At 44.4% G+C, this 22,365-nt stretch overlaps 1 protein-coding gene across 8 annotated transcripts in view; it reads right to left on the bottom strand.

The window, feature by feature from the left end:
- The window catches only part of LOC121877532 (Down syndrome cell adhesion molecule-like protein Dscam2), a 223,190-nt gene that overhangs the window by 39,429 nt on the left and 161,396 nt on the right, over nucleotides 1-22,365 (bottom strand). For all 8 annotated transcript variants that reach the window (XM_042383303.1, XM_042383306.1, XM_042383307.1 and 5 more), the window contains 7 exons: nucleotides 17,321-17,467; nucleotides 14,887-15,007; nucleotides 14,523-14,701; nucleotides 12,403-12,544; nucleotides 11,529-11,656; nucleotides 8,457-8,601; nucleotides 7,027-7,289 (listed from right to left, as the gene is read on the bottom strand). In XM_042383303.1, the coding sequence (XP_042239237.1) occupies nucleotides 7,027-7,289; nucleotides 8,457-8,601; nucleotides 11,529-11,656; nucleotides 12,403-12,544; nucleotides 14,523-14,701; nucleotides 14,887-15,007; nucleotides 17,321-17,467 (1,125 nt within the window). The remainder of the gene's footprint in view (nucleotides 1-7,026; nucleotides 7,290-8,456; nucleotides 8,602-11,528; nucleotides 11,657-12,402; nucleotides 12,545-14,522; nucleotides 14,702-14,886; nucleotides 15,008-17,320; nucleotides 17,468-22,365) is intronic.

Genomic DNA, 22,365 nt, shown 5'->3' with positions numbered 1-22,365 from the left:
AATTCAGAGGACAATGACAAGACTAATCCCGGGCATTAGGAACCTTGAGTACAGACAGGTTAAAGCATCTTAATTTGCACTCCCTCGAGAGACGTAGAGTGAGGGGCGATATGATTGAGGTGTATAAATGGAAGTCAGGGCTAAACAAAGGTGATACAACAAGTTATCAAACATATCATTAACTCTAATACGCTGGATAGCTTCAAACATAGGTTGGACGGATATATGAGCGATGGGGGTTGGGTGTAAATGGGGCTGCCCAGTATGGGCCAATAGGCCCGCTGCTGTTTCCTCCATTCTTATACTCTTTGCAAAAACTGGGAAATCTCAGAATTTTTTGGCATCTGTCCCGGGAAATAATGTAACGGTTCACCCCCTGGGGTCCCGGGATCCAGGTTGAGAAGCCCAAGTGTGTAGCCCACTCCCTGTGCTAATACTGTTCCCACTCCCTGTGCTAATACTGTTCCCACTCCCTGTGCTAATACTGTTCCCACTCCCTGTGCTAATACTGTTCCCACTCCCTGTGCTAATACTGTTCCCACTCCTTGTGCTAATACTGTTCTCACTCCCTGTGCTAATACTGTTCCCACTCCCTGTGCTAATACTGTTCCCACTCCCTGTGCTAATACTGTTCCCACTCCCTGTGCTAATACTGTTCCCACTCCCTGTGCTAATACTGTTCCCACTCCTGTGCTAATACTGTGTGCTAATACTGTTCCCACTCCCTGTGCTAATACTGTTCCCCTTGTGCTAATACTGTTCCCTCCCTGTGCTAATACTGTTTCCATGTAATACTGTTCCCACTGTTCCTCCTGTGCTAAATACTGTTCCCACTCCCTGTGCTAATACTGTTCCCATTCCTTGTGCTAATACTGTTCCCCTGTGCTAATACTGTTCCCTGTGCTAATACTGTTCCCACTCCGTGCTAATACTGTTCCCACTGTGTTCCCACTCCCTGTGCTAATACTGTTCCCACTCCTGTGCTAATACTGTTCCCACTGTGTGCTAATACTGTTCCCAACTGTGCTAATACTGTTCCTCCTGTGCTAATACTGTTCCTGTGCTAATACTGTTCCCTCCCTGTGCTAATACTGTTCCCACTGTTCCCACAATACTGTTCCCACTCCCTGTGCTAATACTGTTCCCACTCCCTGTGCTAATACTGTTCCCACACAACGCTGCATCCCTCCAAACTCTGTGTTCACCCTGTGACCTGAGCTGAGGTCGGCGAGTAAAGATAATTTAGCGTCAAAATGGCACATCCTTGTTCAGTGGTAGAAATTTATTGTGTCTGGGGTGTGGATAATGGGGAGGGGGTGATGGGGAGGAGAAGGAGGGTGAATAATTGGGATGACGGGGAGGAGAGTGATAAGAACCTGTGATGAGGAAGGGGGAAGGGGTGGGGAAGAGGGAGGGAGAGAGGAAACAAGAGGTGAGGAGGGGAAGGCAAGAGAGAGATAGGTGGGGAGAGGAAGGGGTAGAGGAGACCTAGGGAGAGGGAAGGTGAGAGAGACCTGGGGAGAGACAGGGAGAGCGTCAGTGAGTGGTGGGAGAGGGGAGTGAGAGTGGCGGGGAAAGAGAAAGAGAGTGGGGGGGAGAAGGAGTTGCACGTAGTAACAGGGGAGTATGGAAGTGAGAGAGCAGTAGAGGAGAGTGAGAGCGGTGAGGGGGGCAGAGGAGGAGAGTTGCACGTAGTAACAGTGGTGTGTGTGAGTGCAGTTGAGACATGGTATTATGCATGGTATTAGTAGTAGTAGTAGTAGTAGTAGTAGTAGTAGTAGTAGTAGTAGTAGTAGTAGTAGTAGTAGTAGTAGTAGTAGTAGTAGTAGTAGTAGTAGTAGTAGTAGGGAGATAGATATAATAATACTACTACTAATACTACTACTACTAATAATAATGAGTTATTTCTATTAACGAGAACTCGATTACGAAACCCTTATTTAATACAGGAGTCTACATTACGCGAACGGAAATTTATACATGACGAAGCCTATGTCAACACAAAGGGGGCTACCAACACTAACGGGGCCTACCAACACTAACGGGGGCTGTCAACACAAACGGGCCTACCAACACTAACGGGCCTACCAACACTAACGGGGGACTAACAACACTAACGGGGCCTAGGGGGGGCCTACCAACACTAACGGGGCCTACCAACACTAACGGGGCCTGGCCAACGACCTACCAACACTAACGGGGCCTAACAACACTAACACTACTACACTAACGGGGCTAGGGGGCTACCAACACTAACACCAACACTAACGGGGCTATAACGGGGGCTATCTTAACGGGCTACCAACACTAACAACACTATCAACACTAACGGGGCTATCAACACTAACGGGGGCTATCAACACTAACGGGGCCTATCAACACAAACGGGGCCTACCAACACTAACGGGGCCTACCAACACTTAACGGGGGCTATCAACACTAACGGGGGCTATCAACACTAACGCATAATCAGGGCTGCCAACCTTAACTAAGACCCCAGAGTTGTCGAGACATTTCAGTTATCTACGTTTAAAGAAAACAATGACTGTCAATAACAAATAAGCCTCAGGGTTGCCAACATTACAACACCAGGATTACCAACATTACAACTAACACCAGGGCTGCCAACATTACAACTAATACCAGGGCTGCCAACATTACAACTAACACCAGGGCTGCCAACATTACAACTAACACCAGGGCTGCCAACATTACAACTAACACCAGGGCTGCCAACATTACAACAACTAACACCAGGGCTGCCAACATTACAACTAACACCAGGGCTGCCAACATTACAACTAACACCAGGGCTGCCAACATTACAACTAACACCAGGGCTGCCAACATTACAACTCCAGGGCTGCCAACATTACAACTAACACCAGGGCTGCCAACATTACAACTAACACCAGGGCTGCCAACATTAAATCAACAAGAGTTCGTCAGTATTAAATCGGATTCTCAGTCACCCCAAAGTACCGAATATCCGATGTTCCGATTATTTCTCGTTCCGATTTTTCTAAGGCCGTAATATCGGGTGTCTCGCTCATCCGAAGGTCCGATTATACGGTGTCTCGATAAACTACAGGCACTATTATCCGAAGTGGCGTGATTAAGCGCAGATCCAATAACTAGTGGGAGTACTGTATGTGGAGAGAGAGAGAGAGAGAGAGAGAGAGGTGTGTGTGTAAATAAAAGAAGTCGTAACAGAACTCCACCTTGGTCAGGACATCAACAAACAAACACATACAAACAAACACATACAAACAAACACCAAAACAACAGAATGAAAAACACAAGAAAGTAAAGATAATTATCCCAGAGGTAGGAGGGGATGAGGGGGATAGGGGAGGAAGGAAGGGGGGTTGGGAGGGGGATATTAAAGGAGAGAAAGCGGGGATGGGGGTATTGAGGAGTGCTGAGAGGGAGGGGGAAGCGGGGAAAGGGGGCCGGGGTCATAAACCTGGGACGCCACCCCTGACTCCCCTCCCCCTGTCCTCTGCTATATACAGTTTGGTTCATAGGAAGATTAGACACCACAGTTTATTTCACCCGATGATTAAACCACCTTGACGCTACCTGGGGGGTTGGGTTACGATACGTTAGAGGTCAGCTTATGTTGGGCCAGGTCAGGTAGGGTTAGGACACATTAGATTAGATCAGGTTATATTATGGTAGGTCAGGTCAGGTCAGGTTAGGACACATTATATTAGATCAGGTTATATTATGGTAGGTCAGGTCAGGTTAGCGTTAAGGCGTTTAATCATCAGACAAAAGAAGCAGTGGAACGGTAATGGGGTGCCTAAGTTTCATGTGAGGAGGAGGAAGAGGAGGAGGAGGAGGAGGAAGAGAAGGAGGAGGAGGAGGAGGAGGAAGAGAAGGAGGAGGAGGAAGAGAAGAAGGAGGAGGAGGAGGAGGAGGGGTATTTAAGGATTAGGGAGCCCAGCCTGACGCACACAATCCTCTTAGTACGAGGTGAAATTACGCCCTGATATACGGTAGCGAGTCTGTGCTCTCGCCCCCACGGTCATCGGTCTTAAAAATGGTGACTACGGTTCATTTAACCCCCGTCTCTCTCTCTCCCTCCTTCCTTCCCCCCTCTCTCTCCGTCCTCCCCCCTCTCTATCCTTCCTTTTTCTCTCTCTCTCCCTTTCCTCCCCCCCTCTCTTTCCCTTTCCTTCCCCTCCCTCTCTCCTTTTCCTTCCCCTCCCTCTCCCTTCCTTCCTCTCTCTCCTTCCCCTCCCCTCTCTCTCCTTTCGTGCATCCCCATTCCCTACCTCCTCCTCTCCTTCCTTTCCCCAACCCATTCTCCCATTCTTCCCTCTCTCCCTCCCTCCCTTTCACCCATCCTTCCTTCCTCCCTTTCACTGCATTTGTGGGAACGCATCTTACTGCCCCCTCTCAATGGTGCCCCAAAAAATTAACATCTGAGACTACCTTAACTACATACGTTCATTTTATCTCCTAAACGGTGTTAAGTGAACGTTTCTATTTAAGGTAGAATGTATGTGTGTTAATTACCATCTATTACCTGGACAATAGTTACGTGTTATAACCTAAAATCAACCAATTAGGTGACTCTTAACAGCAGCAGTTACGAGGTGTGTGAAGCAGCGCCACTTGAGCTCCTGGCGGCAAGGGAAGGCACTACATACTGTACTACATCACCTTGTTCACTTTACAGCACCATTAAGACTACACCGTAAGCCACTAAACCTAGTCCCTGCACCATTAAGACTACACCGTACACCACCACCCCCTAGTCACTGCACCATTAAGGCTACACCGTAAGCCACTAAACCTAGTCCCTGCACCATTAAGACTACACCGTACACCACCACCCCCTAGTCACTGCACCATTAAGGCTACACCGTACGCCACTAATCTAGTCTGCTGCTCGTCATTAAAATTTAACACTTCACTTGGGTGCTGACAATCTGGCCAACGTCTCCATATTTAATCACAGACATACATACTGTATACCGATATATACAGTATATACTGATATGAATACTCGCATATACATACATTTATACAGTATATTATATATTTACAAACATATTTTGTACACACACACACAAATACTTACACATACTGTACAGAGAAAGAGAGAGAGAGAGAGAGAGAGAGAGAGAGAGAGAGAGAGACTCGATCGAATACTATATTTTTAAACCATTATTATTTACAATCGAGAAAGTAACCGTCATCCACTTTCACAAAATATAATTCTATAAATAATGGTGTAAAAGTAATATATATATATTTTTTAAACTTTCCTTAATAAGAGTGAGAGCCATGGCCGTCAAACGTTACGTGAGCCTTGGTAATATGTACGGGGTTATAAGGGGATTCCATTCTCTTATTAACAAAAGAGCATCAACCTCTTTCTTCTCTGCCTGGGATTATGAACGGACGAAAACAAAATTCTTCTCTAGACCAACAAAAGAGTTTCAGCTTCATAGTTTCCTCTGCTGGGCTCTGTTTTATCAATTTATTATCTTACGCAGGTATATTAGTGTTAGATTGTAATTGATGAATGCGTGTATTCTTTCTCTTATCAAACAAATGAACATCATCGCCTTATGTTTGTTGTTCTTCAGTTGCTAATGCGGATTTGAATAAGTTTCTATCCCTTATTCAAAAACAAATGGCTATCGTTTTCATAAGCTTCCTGTTTCCAGCGGCTAATGCGGATATGAAAGGAATTTCTTTCTCGGATTAAAAAAAACAAAAGAACATCACTACCATAAGTTACCAGTGTCGCTTTGTTGATGAAGATATAAAAGCATTCGTTCCCCCGTATTTCAACAAACACAACAGCAGCAGCAGCGCCCTCGTTAAGTTTTCAGAGCGGAGAATACGGCGTCAAGGGAGTCCTGGAATATTCATAACTTTAATTTTTACGCGGCACGCTCACTCTATTTCCGCTAATTAATTGGATTAGTTACTTATTGAGACTGCTACTCTCTCTCTCTCTCGTTTTTTCTCACAACCTCACTTATTCCTATGTTTATTTTCATTTCTCCTTCCCCTTTCTCATTCTTTTCCTTATTGTTTTTATTAATCATTAATATCCACAGTACGCCATTAAAAACGTTCCTTAATGCGGCTTCCCGAAAATACGAACTAATTTAACCAATTAAAAAAAATCAATCATTTCACAAGTAATTAAACCACTCATTAAAATAATAATAATAATAATAATAATAATAATAATAATAATAATAATAATAATAATAACAATAATAATAAAATCACATGACTTAAAATTGAAATGGGAATTTTGTCTCAACTCAAATCCCAGAAGTCGGGGTATTCTAGGCCGCCTCAGAGATGGATTTAGTCTAGTGGATCATATTCGGCACCATCTTATCGGCCTGGTTGGTTAAATGGGACGTGTATGGTACCCAATTAAGGTGTGTGCTTATGCTTCTACCGTAAATTGATCTCCAGTGCTGTCTAAAGGCGAGCGATCGTTTGGTTGGTGAAGCTGTGTGTGTGTGTGTGTGTGTGTGTGTGTGTGTGTGTGTGATCTTTTGACAGGAGGTGAAGTTACGTGTTTATATAATGATCCCAAGGGAAGTTATATGCAGTAGGTTGTCGAGGGGGCAAGACAGGTGGGTTAACACAGGTCAGACAAACATAACAGAAGAGGTACTTACGCTACACCCAGATGGTCTTGTCTACGAGGTAAGGAAGTAGAAGAAGTACTTACCCTTCTCTAAATAAGCTTGTCTACGAGGTAAATAAGGAAGTAGAAGAGGCACTTACCCTTCTCTAAATAAGCTTGTCTACGAGGTAAATAAGGAAGTAGAAGAGGTACTTACCCTCTTCACCATGAACTTGCCTAAGAGTTAAGTAAGGAAGTAGAAGAAGTACTTACCCTTGTCTACGAGGTAAATAAGGAAGTAGAAGAGGTACTTACCCTCTTCACCATGAACTTGCCTAAGAGTTAAGTAAGGAAGTAGAAGAGGTACTTACCCTTGTCTACGAGGTAAATAAGGAAGTAGAAGAGGTACTTACCCTTCTCCCAAATGATCTTATCGATAGGATAGCCAGCCACGGGACACTTAATCCGTAAGCCGGACCCCGCCACGGCCGAGACCCGCCTCATGGGCCGGATGTAGGGGAGGCCGTAGACGTTCACCTTGGCGGAGTGAGTGACGGCGCCCACGGTGTTGGAGGCGCTGCAGGTGTACTCCCCACCGTCCTCCACCCTCACGTTGGTGATGTTCACGTGGGAGATGACGTCATCATGTACTGTTACGTATTGACCCACCAGGAACCTGTAGAAGGGGAAGAAGAAGGGGGTGATGAGATGGTGGGGAGACGAAGGGGAGTGATGAGATGGTGGGGACGAGGGGGTGATGAGATGGTGGGGAGACGAGGGGTGATGAGATGGTGGGGAGAAGAAGGGGGTGATGAGATGGTGGGGAGACGAAGGGGAGTGATGAGATGGTGGGGACGGGGGTAATGAGAGTGGGGTGTGGGGAGAAGAGGTGAGGGGGAGAGATATCTTGACCAACTAGAGGCCGTTTGGAGTGAAGAGAGAGGTAAGTTATGGGGAGATTAGTTGGATACAGGGAGGAAGAGAAGAGAAAAGAGAGAGAGAGAGAGAGAGAGAGAGAGAAAAAAAATCACTACCTAACCAAACACGAAAAAAATGATAAAAAAATATATATATATAAAATCACAAATCAGTGACAGCCAGCTACTCTCACCTCTCCCTCACTCTCCCAGGCAGACAAGACACGGCAGGACACGGGCAGGGAGAGTCCCGAGAGAGAGTGATGAGAGACAGGGGCGGGTACACTCTCCCAGGGCAGGTGTTGTTGTAGGGGGAGGGAGAGTGGGAGAGGAAATGTTGTCATGTACAGAAAAACAAACATCAATTTATTTTGTTTTCCTTTTTTTTTAATTCTGAAGGTGACTATTGGTGATTCTCTCTCTCTCTCTTTTATTTCCTCGTTCTCTTACCTTCTCTCCCACATACTCTCCTCTCTCTCACAAACACTCACGTACAAAACAAGTGACTCCAAACTACAGGTCACCCGGTTGTTGCATAATCCAATGTTATGACACCAGCGGCTATAAATGTGCGCCATCACCTGAAGATTAGGCACCCCAGCTTATTTCACCTGATGGCCAAAGCAATAAACAACCTAACACTACCTGGTGGGTGTTAGGTTAGGTCAGGTCAGGTCACATGGGATTAGGTTAGGTTAGGTTTTTAGGGCAGGGATCCCATTTGACCTCTTACCTTACCTTCCTTTCTCCCCCAAACTACTCTCCCTCCTCCATCCCATACAGTACCTCTCTTCCTCTCCCCTAAACCCTCCCACCCCACCCACCACCTTCTCCGTCAACCCTCCCCACCCACCCACCCTCTCCCTTCAACCCCTCCCACCCACCCACCCTCTCCCCTCAACCCACCCTTCACCCCTCTCTCTCACCTCTCACTCTCAGGTAGGGGGAAGCCGTCCAGGGTCCAGATGAACTGTGGGGGAGGGTTACCGGTGGCCACACACTTGAGGCTGACGGAGGGTCCTGGCTGTAGCGTCTGTTCCTGAAACTTGTAGTGAAGCTCTGGCGACGAGTCTGTCAGGGAGGAGAGGGCCATGATTAGTGAGGAGCCGTGATTTGTGAGGGCCATGATTAGTGAGGGGCCGTGATTAGTGAGGGCCATGATTAGTGAGAGCCATGATTAGTGAAGGGCCATGGTGAGTGAGAGGGTATGATTAATGAAATGAGCCATGATCAGTGAGAGGGGGGGCCATGATCAGAGATGGGACTACGTTTAGTGAGATGATAATGGTGGGGGAGGTGGGCATAAAAACACAAACCTCCTCCCGTCATTGGCTACCTCACCATCCCATTAGCAAACATTCCTACAATCTGATTGGTCGATGGTTACTAGGTGAATCACGCCGCTACACCGCTAAATTCACCAACCAATTTTCTCCATTTTTTTACGACGCTTAATAATAATAATCAACGTCACAATTGGATAAAAAAATATTAATTGATAGTTTATTAATTAGAAAGTTAGTGAAAGTCCATAGTTTTTATATCTTTAATTTAGATATTTATTTATTTTTTATCTAATTTTCGTAATATACTCATAGTCGACGTGTATAGAAGGGAGAGGGGGGGGAGTGGGAGAGAAAGGGAGTAGGAGAAGGAGAAATGGAGTGGGATAGGGAGGAAAGAAGTTGGGGGAAGAAGAGGAAGAGTAGAGAATAAAAACAAAAGAATGATGATTAATGGTGGGGGGATGGAGGTAGAGAGAAGGTAGGAAGAATGTTTAGTGAGGGGCCAGCGGGAGTGAGAGGTGAGCCAGCAGGGTGAGAGGTGAGGGGAGAAAGATCTGGTGAGGGTGCGGGGGTGACATGCCGGGAGACACTTGATAGGAGGAGGAGAAGAGGTGGCAGACAGACGAAAGAGGAGGAGGAGGAGGAGGAGGAGGAAGAAGAGGAAAGGGGGTGGGAGGAGGGGTGGCCGCAGGCACCTCGTCTTTCATAGCAAGTACCCCCCGCCCCCCCACCCACCCTGACAAACAAAAGGTCCGCCACCTTGAATATAACTAAGCTGCTTTAATGGTTTATAGGCCTCACAGGAAGCTCCAGGATGAAGTGATGATGATGATGATGGCGATGATGACGATAAAAATAATGATGACGATGATGAAAATGATAAATAAATAAAATAGTACACACAATTAGGTGTTTTTGAAGTACACATAGTGGAAGTAACGACACATGTGCACACACAAATAGCACACACACACATATACATACATACAACTACACAGACAGACAGACACCCACACCATCTACCATGACCAATGGATTCTCTTGTCTCTTAATCTCTCTTATCTCTTCATTATTGATATTATTGATAGTAATGATGATATTGATGATGATAATGTGTGTGTGTGTGTGCGTACAAATTATGACTAGTGTTATTTTGGTGCACGGCTGATACGTCACAGTCCAAGGTAGTATCTCTCTCTCAGGTGGAATTAGGTGGTGTGGAGTATGTGTGGGTGGGTGGGTGGGTGGTGGGTGTGATAGTGGTAACGACCAGTGGGCCTTCATATTCTCTCTCTCTCTCTAAGTACTCATCGTCTTGGGCCACCTCGTCAACTATGCATAAATTCATTCATAGGCGCCACAACACGTCTACCACCACTACTACCACAACACGTCTACCACCACTACTACCACAACACGTCTACCACCACTACCACAACACGTCTACCACCACTACTACCACAACACGTCTACCACCACTACTACCACAACCACGTCTATCACCACTACCACAGCACGTCTACCACACTACTACCCACAACAAAGTCTACCACTACCACAGCATTCTGCCACCACCACTACCACAACGTCTACCACCACTACTACCACAACACGTCTACCACCACTACTACCACAACACGTCTACCACCACTACTACCACAACACGTCTACCACCACTACTACCACAACACGTCTACTACCACAATACGTCTACCACCACTACCACAACACGTCTACCACCACTCGTTAGGCTAATTGTCAACCCCATAATATTTGTAGGTCACGTTACTACGCCTCCTCCTTCCTTCCTTCCATTACTCCTCCTCCTTCCTTGTCCTCCATTTTCTTCCTTGCATGACTCCTACTTCTCTTCTCTTCCTTCCACTCCTCCCTCTCACCTTCCCTTCCCCTCTCCCTCCCCTCGTCTGCATAATTACTAAAACTATCTCTTCCCCTTCTTGTTCTTCCTTTCTTCTTCTTCCTCCTTCTCTTCTTCCTCTCCTTTCCTCCCCTCTCTCTCATTTTTCTCTACCTTCTCCTTCCATCCCTCTTCTCTACAACATTAAAACAATTCTTTTTCGTTTCTCTCCTCCGTTTTTCTTTTATTTTGTCTCTGTCTCTCTCTCCCTCACACCGTCTCTCCCCTCTCACCATAAATACTGCTTCTATGTCTTTTCCTACGTCCTCCTCTCCCTCTCTCTCTCTCTCTCCTCCCTTCTCTACATAACTCTCCTTTCCCTCTCTCTCTCTCTTCTTCTTCCTCCTCCCTTTCTCCATTCTCCCTCCCCTATTGCTCTCTCTCCATCTCCTTTTCCATCCTCCTCATCTTCCTTTCGTCTGTTCCTCACTCCCGCTTTCATAATCTTCCCCCCCCTCCTCTCTCTCTCTCCACACACACATACAAACACAAACAAACAAACACACACACACACACAGTTTTCATTAGTCCCTGTTTACATTTTCTCGGCTGGTGATTATAGTGTTATGCCTCTCACTATCCCACTCCCCATTCACTCTCCCATCTTCTCCCCCACTCACTCTCCCACCTCCCCACTTATTCTCCTACCTCCCCATTCACTCTTCATCCTCCCCACTCACTCTTCCACCTTCTCCCCACTCACTCTCCTATCTTCTCCCCACTCACTCTCCCATCTCCCCATTCACTCCCTAATGCTTTCCTCTCTCTCTCTCTCTCTCTCTCTCTCCACTTACCTCCGAGGGCGAGATGAGCGGCGGCCTGGACGTTGTAGTGCCTGGCGGACACCACACACTGGTACATGGCCCGGTCCTCCTTCCCCACCTTCGACACCGTCAGCAGCTCCCGCGGTGACGTCACGAACCTGCAGCACAATTATTGAAGTAATAAGTGAAGGGCGGGGCTAGCTGTGACGTCATAAATGAAGGGCGGGGCTTGTTGTGACGTCATAAGTGAAGGGCGGGAAGCATTTTGACGTCATAAGTGAAAGAGCAGGGAGCTTGTTTGACGTCATAAGTGAAGGGCGGGGCTTGTTTTGACGTCATAAGTGAAGGGCGGGCTTGTTGGCTGACGTCATAAGTGAAGGGCAGGGCCAGTTGTGACGTCATAAGTGAAGGAGCGGGAGCATTTGTGACGTCATAAGTGAAGGGCGGGGGCTTGTGACGTCATAGAGTGAAGGAGCGGGGCTTGTGACGTCGCCAAAGTGAAGGGCAGGGCTTGTGAAGTCAGAAGAGATGACACAATTATTATTGAGTGAGATTATTTTGGCGATCACTGTGAAAGCGAGGAGTTTAGTGCTGTCAGGAGATCCCACACCGCTGACGTCATAATGAGGGAGAAACACACATCCTTCTACCCTCCCTGTCCCACCAAGACCACCCCCCTCTTTCCATACCTATCCTCTTCCTCTCCTTTACTCCACCTCTCTTTCTACAACCTACCCCATCTTTCTTATTCCTCACCCCCCTACCTTCCTTCTCCCCTATTCATCTTTCTACCCTACGCCCTTCCTCTCAAAACACCTCCCCTACCTCCCCTCTCCCTATTCCTCCCTCTCCACCAACCTTCACCTCCCCCCCCCCCACCTCCCCTACCCCCCCCCAAACTTACCTGCCGTCCGGGGGTAGAGATTTGCCGTTCCTGAGCCAGGTGACCGAGGTGACGGGGTGTCCCTGTACCACACACCTGAACTCTGCCGTCTTACCCATGTCCACCACCAGCCGTCGGGGGGACACGTGGACATTCAGGGGCTCTGTTGGGACACGCACGAGTAACAGTTAGGACACGGGTATGTAATGAGTAGGGCGGGATGGATAATGTAAAGATATAATGGTCACATACATACACACACACACATGCATACATTATACATACATACAAATACACAAACATACACAAATACACACACAAACAGGATTAAGGACATATAACCCCCCCCCACACACACAAATACACACATAACTAACACGCACACAGGAACGAGAACACACACACACACATTTATAATGAGAGAGAGAGAGAGAGAGAGAGAGAGAGAGAGAGAGAGAGAGATCACCACTCTTAACTACTAAACGACTTAACCCAACGTCTTCAAACTTCGTGATTACCAGAGCTATTCCTAGACCCCCCCACACACACACTTTTTATCTTTAGACGTAGTAAAACAAAGGTCAAAGGTCAAGGTCACGGGATAAAAGGTCATACGGCCGGCTTTAAGTTCCTCGTAAATTTTCGGGACGGTTTTCAAACACTAAATTGACCTGTTGTTATGGTGGACTGTGTGTGTGTGTGTGTGTGTGTGTGTGTGTGTGTGTGTGTGTGTGTACGTGTGATTTTGTTAGATGTTGCTATAATAGAGGTTGAGAGTTGTTTATATTTTTTTAAGTAGATCGTCTTTTGTTTTCAACTTCCCGAAGCATTACACCTAAAATTAACTCGGATAAGTGGACGTCGTCATCAACTTTTACACACACACACACACACACACACACACACACACACACACACACAGTATTTTCCATGACCACCATTTAAGCTCCTCTTGTTATTTTGAGTCCGTTTTGTCTTTTATTTTGAGCCCGTGTTATTTTTGAGTCGATTCGTGGATGGGTGGAGGGGGCAGGAGGAAGGAGGGGGAAAGGGGGGAAGAGGAAGGAGGGGGAAAGGGGAAAGAGGGGGGAGGAGGAAGGAGGGAGGTGGAAGGGGAGGAAGAGGTCCGAACAGATGTTATTTTGGCATTCATGTTATTTCGAGAGGCAAAAAATGGCATTACGGTGTTGTTATGGAGGTGGAGCGAGCGGGTGTTATTCCTGGACCCTCTAGACCAGGTGTGTATTAATTTATTGTACCTGTGTTATTTTCGGCAAGGTGTTTGGTGATTATTTGAGGTAATATGTATTTTTTTAGGTAATATTCGTTATTTTTGGAGAGTTTTGTTTAGGTAATTAGTTTTCAAAGGTATTATTATTTTTTTTAGGTAATTAGTTATTTTCAAAGGTATTATTAATTATTTTTTAAGGTATTATGTTCTTTTTTTCTTAATATCAGTTATTTTTAGGTGTTATTAGTAATATTTGAGGATAATATTTCTATCAGGTATTGTAAGAGCTGTCTTGAAAAGCAGGGGATTTAATACTTGATTACGAGTGTATTGTACTCAAGGGCGAGTGTATTGTACTCAAGGGATTTAGTATGACGATTTAACTATGATAAGACTAGACGGGGTGAAACTCGACGGGGTGAAACGTGATTGATGTGTAAAAGAACAACAGGACATGTAATAAGGGGGACACAGGGTGGACATGGGCAAATACACAACACGACACAGAAACACACCCTTAACCTCACATTTAATCTATCACAAACACCCACTCGCCTCACCAAGGGGCTGGGGGTAGGGTGTTGTGGTGTCTGTGACGGTGGTGTACCAAGTGTCTTTACCGCCACACTTAACACTTTACGACACTACTAAAATGATTGACCTGGGGTGGTGGGTGGTGGTGGTGGTGGGGAAGGTGGGGAGGAGGGAGGAGGGGGAGGGGAGAGGGGAGAGGGGAGAGGGAAGAGGAAGGAGGAGGTGGGACATGCGAGGTAATTTCCCGCTTTGTTGATACTAAAATGTATGTACTTGTGGGAATATAAGTATGCGTGTATACTGCACACACACACACACACGCACAGTAACACACACACACTGTACACACACACTGCACACACACACACACACTCACCAGTGACTTTGAGTGAAGCCTCAACAGTCTCATGACCAACACTGTTGTTGACGAAGCACATGTAGCGGCCCTGGTCAGCCACGCCCACAGCCGTCATCACCAGGAGGCCGCCCACCTGACTGTACCGTGAAGACCCGCCCACCACGCCCGCCATCACGCCCTCACCCAGCCGCACCCACCTAGAAAAAAATCACAAAACCTTATAAGTGGGATACATAAGTGGGGGTCTAAGTATTGTAAGTGAATATACAGTATATGATTTACTTATAACCTGTGAAAATTTGTAAGTGAACATTTTAGTGATTCTTAAGTGGTAACAGAATATGGGAATCATTGAAGAATTGTAAATGGGCGTGGTACTGACCTGTAGGTGGGCGTGGGGTGGCTCTGGGCGGCACAAGGAAGCACCGCCCACTCCCCCGCCTTCACCGTCACCGTCACCCTCTTGTCCACACTGAGTCTGGGCGCCACGTTACCATGAGGCTCTGAAGGAGAACACCAGCTGTCAGTATACCAGCTGTCAGAACACCAGCTGTCAGTATAACAGCTGTCAGAACACCAGCTGTCAGTATAGCAGCTGTCAGAACACCAGCTGTCAGTATAACAGCTGTCAGAATACCAGCTGTCAGTATAACAGCTGTCAATACACCACCTTTCAGAACACACGAGAACGTAAACAAGAGAAAGTAAGGAAGGGAAAGTAAAAAAGTTAACGTAAACAATAGAACGAAAACAAGAGAACGTAAACAAGAGAAAGTAAACAAGAGAAAGTGAGAGAAAGTACAATGCAAAACCAATGGACTCCGAATAAATGAACACCGAGAAATAGGAAAAGTAATAAAAGAATAACAAGAGAGATAAAACACGATAAGATGAAAAGGAGAATAAGTAAAACCCTCCAATAAAACAAATAGAAAGAGGAAGAAGACGAAGCGATAAAGGAATAATTGAGACGAAACACGAATAAAAGACTAAACTGTTTCAGAACATAATAAAAATAATAATAGAGATAATAGTAATAAAATAATAATAACAATAATAAAAGTAATAATAATAATAACAATAAAAAGTAATAATAGTAATAATAACAATAACAGCACTAATAAAAGTAATACTAATAATAATAACAATAACAACATCTACAAACAAAATAACAAAAACAAAAATTAACCACAAACACCAGGACTGTATTTCTCCCTTCATTACACTACAAAATAATAATACAACTCATTATACAACTACAGTACATACATCACACACACAACATCAAATTACAAACTACACAAAAGTAATACCAAAGTTTAATGTAAATTCCTATCAATAAAAATAACTTCCTCGCTGATAATAAAACTCCCAGACTCCATTTTGGTTCCAATTTATATTATCAGAACTATGATTAAAAAAATATATATATATAAATTTACCAAACCAATTATCAATTTGGTTTTTACGGGGGGACGGTTTTTAAATTGGATTACTATGATACAAAAGGAATCTTATTAATTTCTCTCTCTCTCTCTCTCTCTCTCTCTCTCTCTAGGGATTTTACTTTTTTTTAACTAGATCGACATTAATATTCCCTTTGCCTGTGTGTGTGTGTGTGTGATGTGGAAGTGTGTGTGTGTGTGGTGTGGTAGTGTGTGTGTTGTGTGTGTGTGGGTAGTATATGTGTGTAGGGTGTGTGTGTGTGTGTGTGTGTGTGTGTGTGTGTGTGTGTGTGTGTGTGTGTGTGTGTGTGTGTGTGTGTAAGTGTGTGTGTGTGTGTGTGTGGTGTGTGGTGTGGTGTGAGTGTGTGTGTGTGGTGTGGTAGTATATGTGTGTGGGGGCGGGTGGTATGTGTGGGTGTGTGTGTGTGTGTGTGTGGTGACAGGCAGTACACACGGGTAATAATGAACCACTGAGATTTTAATGAGGCCTGACAGGAGGGGAAGAGAATGGGAGGGAAGAGTGAAAGATGGGAATGTGTTCTGCCGGAAGGTGTGTGTGTGTGTGTGTGTGTGTGTGTGTGTGTGTGTGAGACTGAGTAAGGATAAGAGAAAATAAAGAGAGGAAAAGGGGATAGACAAAATTAACACACAACAAAAGGTGAGGTTCATTAGTACATCCAGGTGATAATATTAACCCCCCCTCACAGCCCGGCAAAATTAACATTAACCACTCTTTCTGAATCCACTTGTAACCATCCCCCATGATAGCTGATTACTATTAACATTATCTAAGTTAACATTTATTATTATTCAGGTAAAGTAAGCGTTAACATTATGTGTATTGACTACCATCATTATCATTGTTATTATTATTGCCATTATTATCCGGGTTGAGTAAGTGGTAATATTATCTAAGTTAACTCCTATTCAAATTAACATTCTCTAAAGGTTAACGTAATCATCACGTCACCACAATACACAAGGAGTTCCGTGTTTGTCACTCATCTTAAGGTCAGGAAAATAACACACGTCACTCAGTCACTCACACTAAGGTTACGAAAAATAACACGTCACTCACACACTCGTCTTCCGGGTTGCCCTCTTCCTCCTTCGGGGTTTAAGTGTGCGTGCGTGTGTGTGTGTGTGTATCTGTGTGTGTGTGTGTGTGTGTGTGTGTGTATCTGTGTGTGTGTGTGTTATAACAACTTAGAATAATGCCAAACCTAACACAAATCTATCCTATCATAACTTAACCTAACACTACCCTATGTTAACCTAACCAAACACAAACTATCTTAACCTACTTTAACTTAACATATCCTAACACTAACCTAACCATACAGCTAATGATGAACCCTACTGGACACTTACCGGTAATAATAACCCTGCCGGCGGAGGACTCGCTGATATCCCCAGTAAGGGTGTGGTTGGCCCGGCACCGGTAGCTCCTGTAGCCGTCACTTGGGTCGGCCCGGTAGATGTGCAGGGACCCATCGTGAAGGATCATGTACTTCCCGCCTGTTGATATAAATATTACGTCAGGTCACACAGCTCAGGTCAAACAGCTCAGGTCACACGCTCAGGTCACACAGCTCAGGTCACACAGCTCAGGTAAGTGTTCGTAATCTTGTTCGATAATCTTCCGTCAAATATGAATGTCAGTCAACTCCATTAATTCCATCACCAAATCAATTTACAAACGTTAAATCAACATCAAAAGGAATAAAAGCTAAAATGAATTCATACAAATCATACACGACATAAGATGGAATACATTACTTATACACATTAATACATTATATACGGAAATCATATTGTATAATGTATAATATGGATTATCATTTAATACAACAATGCATATAATTATTATATACCACAATATACACGACATATTATTCTTCTTACATAAACACAATGACGAACATCACAGAACGACGCTAAAAATACACCAGACAAGAATCCTCAACTCGAACCCTTGTCCTCGAAATCAACACAACAGGGAGAAAGTGTTGTCCCGCCCAGCCAATCCACCCCCTCCCCCCTCCCTCCACACACACAGTATAACTCGGGCGACGACAAAATTGATGATGTTGACTCAACGCTCTGCCCCCCCCACCACCACCAAGACGCTCACAAGCATTTCGGGCGGAACCTCTCTCTCACCCACACCGTAATCCTAAGCCAGAGCCAAGACGAAGCATACGGACTCATTGTTTACATCAACAGCTGACTGGATACTGATTTCCCCAACATTAATACTGGATGGTGTATATATTGAACGGGGAAGACTCAAGTTAATATTCTCACCGGGATAAACAAACAAAACACACACGATCTAATTTCCTCCCAACGTAAACTTTTCCCGGTGTGTTCCTGGGGATAATAACTCCTACAGATAATATTGGAACAAACACACTCCCGGTAGCCACAGTCTTTAACAAACCCCCAGACGAGCTCTTAACCACTTGTGTACAGGCTCCCCTCCGAGCTGAATAAAATCGTATGGTTTTAGTCACATAAAATATTAACTGTGGAGTCCCTGTAGTGAAGGTGTTAGGGGAGATAGTCTAGTAATGGCGTCAAGGCGACCTGTGGTGTGTAATTTTAGTCATGGCACTAAAAGGGTTAAGTCACTCAAAGTTAAGCATGGCACTGAAAGGGATTAAGTCACTCAAGGTTAAGCCATGGCACTGAAGGGATTAAGTCACTCAAGGTTAAGCCATGGCACTGAAGGGATTAACATACAATCTAATCCAAATAAATCCCTCTAATACAGACAAAATCCATCACTGTAACTGGATAACAAAACCTGTAGCTCAACACACACACAGTGAAGTGACCCCCAACAACAGCTGCCGGTGTGTGTGTGTGTGTGTGTGTGTGTGTGTGTGTGTGTGTGTGTGTGTGTGACCTCAGGGACAATTAAGGTTAGGTGTTTTGTCATTAAATACCTTGAAAATATATTATCTAAAAAAATTAATAATGAAAAATAAAATAAAATTTGAAATTAAAATTTAGTCTTGGTAGTGTATATATAAGTATAATCTTCCTAATTCGGGTTAATAATACTGAAATACAAGTGTAAATTGACAAGAGCATAATATATATGTAATCACAGCACTGAGCCAAGTGGATACAGGCATTATGTATTTACTCTTACGTAACGATATGTAAACGCCGCTGAACCACCCACACACACACACACACACACACACACACACACCATAAAATTTGCAGGTGACGTGAATAATGCAAATTGTCTGACACTTAATTCTCTGCAAGGTTGAAACACCAAATGTTTCAATATTTACACATCTCCCGCCTTCCTATCAGTGGCTCAAGTTGTTAGGGTGTTCGCCTCGCAAGCAAATGGTCATGGGTACGATCCCCGACCTGAAGGAAGGACTGGATTCCTTCTTTGTACACATCCTGTTTGAGAAAGATCCTACGACTTATCAACACTACAATATCACAATACCTGTCCAAAAACTGCACACACACACACACACACACACACACACACACACACAGACACACACACACACACACACACTACAGCGGCCAATTTACCTATAAATGTACCACAGCAAAAATCTAATCCTTCACCTGGTACAATGAGTGACCTGGTGGGTTAGTTTAGCCCCACACGTGATAATAGCAGGGCTGGACACTAGTGAGTTCAGTAATAATCAATCCCATCGACTAGTTTCGTCGCTGTTTACTTTATCGAGGCAAGAGTAATGCTGCTCACCTGAATGCGGTTCTAATTGACTCTCCTGTATTGTACTACTACCTGTATTTATACCTTTAAGTTCTGATTGGTTGAAATTTATACCATTCCTTCAAGTTAAGTTCTGATTGGCTGAACTTTTATACCTTTCCTTTAAATTAAGTTTTGATTGGCTGAACTTTTTTATAAATTAATTATCGATTTACACATTTTTACACAATTATTAATCTATTCGTATCGTATCAGTGTTGTATTAAACGTCACGGCGAGATGTATAGTAATTACCTTTAAGCCTAATTGGATCATTTAGGATGGTAATTAAAAGGTAGATCATCTTTAAACGTAATTAACATAAAATTTCCTTAAAGACTTAGCAGTATTTAGTGATTAACTCAATGGAAGAATGGAATTTTTTCATAATCAATAAGGAATCCCCAAGTTAACGTACTCAAGGGGTTAAATCATCGTACTCACGGGGTTAGGTCATCGTACTCAAGAGGTCAAGTCATCGTACTCAAGGGGTTAGGTCATCGTACTCAAGGGATTAAGTGATAGTACTCAAGGGGTTAAGTCATCGTACTCAGGGGCTCAAGTCATCGTACTCAGGGGCTCAAGTCATCGTACTCAGGGGCTCAAGTCATCGTAATCAAAGGCTCAAATCACCGTACTCAAATGATCAAGTAACTGTAACGAAAGGATTAATTCACTGTACTCAAATAGTTAAACTGTACTCTTAAGTAGTTAAACATATCCTCCTTACTTGGCCAATCCCACGAACTCAAGAGGGTTGGCATCGTACTCAAGAGGTGAATAAACCTTACTGGGCTAATTCACAGGTACTCAACGAGGAGCTTAATCTGATTTAAAGCCGATGATACGACACAAGGAAGCCTCAACTCTCCAAGACCGAGGTCCTTAAATGTTCCAAAGTTATTTATTTTTTACCTTACGACTTAGAATCAAACAATAACAACTTAAGTTCTTTTATCACTCAGTTGTGGGATGGGGAGGGGTTGGGAAGGGTGGAAGAGGGAGGGGTTGGGAAGGGTGGAAGAGGGAGAGGTTGTATGGGAGAGGGAGGAGGGGCAAGAATCTTGGAGACAATGAGAGAGAGAGAGAGAGAGAGAGAGAGAGAGAGAGAGAGAGAGAGAGAGAGAGAGAGTTTTAATCAACATTTTTTACGACCACAACAGCTGCCAGAATGTACTGTCCCTGGCCATCTGCCACACTATCTGTCAACTATCTCCTGTCTGCCGTCTGCCACACTGTCAACTGTCTCCTGCCTGCCACCAACCACTGCCACACTATCTGTTAACTGCCCCATGTTTGGCCATCTACCACACTATATCTGTCTCCTGTCTGCCATCTACCACCCTATCTGTCAACTGTCTACTGTCTGCCAAACTGTCTGCCAATTGTCTCTGACGATAACAATTATATCCATGGACACGAGCAAGTGACACTACGGCTGGGAGAGGAGGTAAGTTGACACCATCGTAAATACAAACATAAACCCAGAAATTAATTGTAAGTCAGTATTTAATTTTATCATGTGCTTGGGGAATCATACATACATACATACATACACACACACACACACACACACACATAAAGCACACACACACATGCAAAGCACACACACACATGCAAAGCACATACACACACACACACGCACACACAAACACACACAAAGCACTTATGAAAAGATGAGAGACGCTTTATTCACGTCCGCTGCTCAATTACTGTTTCCCGCCAAAAATATCAGCTGATATTTTGCGCGGGAAGATGAGGTGATATATTTAGCGGCAAAATTTCAGGGGAGAGATACGAGTTCGTTTACCCTGAAGCCTCACAAGTGCCCGGCTGCACGGTTATAACACACTGCTGGGCAAACTAGCCACTGTACTGCTCCTCAAGCCTGAAACAACCTCACAATGTTTACAACTATGACGTCACTGACCTCACTGACGTCACCAGTTAGTATTCAACCAATCCTAAACAAAACACACATAAATGATCAGTTTTTTTTATTAGAGAATAACTAGTATTAAAAAATCAATTCATCATTATCGAAATAACAGCTACACAAGTCATTACACCAAGCACCCAGCCAGTGACTATTTTTTCCCGGGCGTCACTCAGGAATATGATTGGCTGAGCTTATAACCTCGAGAGTTTATTGACGAGGTCTGTTGTTACTTCCAAGAACTTAAATTAATACGGAACAACGTGTGTGTGTGTGTTTTGTGTATGTATGTGTATGTATGTATGTATGTGTGTGTGTGTGTGTGTGTGTGTGTGTGTGTGTGTGTCTTGTGTATGTGTGTGTTTTGTGTGTGTGTGTGTGTGTTTATTTTCAAGTTATCCTACACAATATATCCACCTTGGTCGTGTACAGACAAGAGCCGTGTTGTTATCGCTATACAGTAACAGCTTGGCAGTATCCAGGACCCAGTCTGTCTGCGCGTTAAAAAACCTATCAAGGTATGTGTATCCATGATCACACATTCCCGTGTGTGTGAGTCAACAAACGTCACAGGTGCTCACATGCGTCATGAATAATACACGTCCAGCTACTGTGTGCAAACGCATATGTTTATCGTCTATGTGCGTCTATGTGCGGGTTGGTGTACACACGTCGTAGGCACACAGAATATTCACCACACGTGCAGTTCATACGTTTATG

The sequence above is a fragment of the Homarus americanus genome, unplaced genomic scaffold (genome assembly GCF_018991925.1).
Source record: "Homarus americanus isolate GMGI-L3 unplaced genomic scaffold, GMGI_Hamer_2.0 scaffold14655, whole genome shotgun sequence".
In the NCBI taxonomy this organism is placed as follows: domain Eukaryota; kingdom Metazoa; phylum Arthropoda; class Malacostraca; order Decapoda; family Nephropidae; genus Homarus; species Homarus americanus.
Note: the sequence above shows the minus strand (reverse complement) of the source record. Positions and strands in the feature narration are given on the sequence as shown.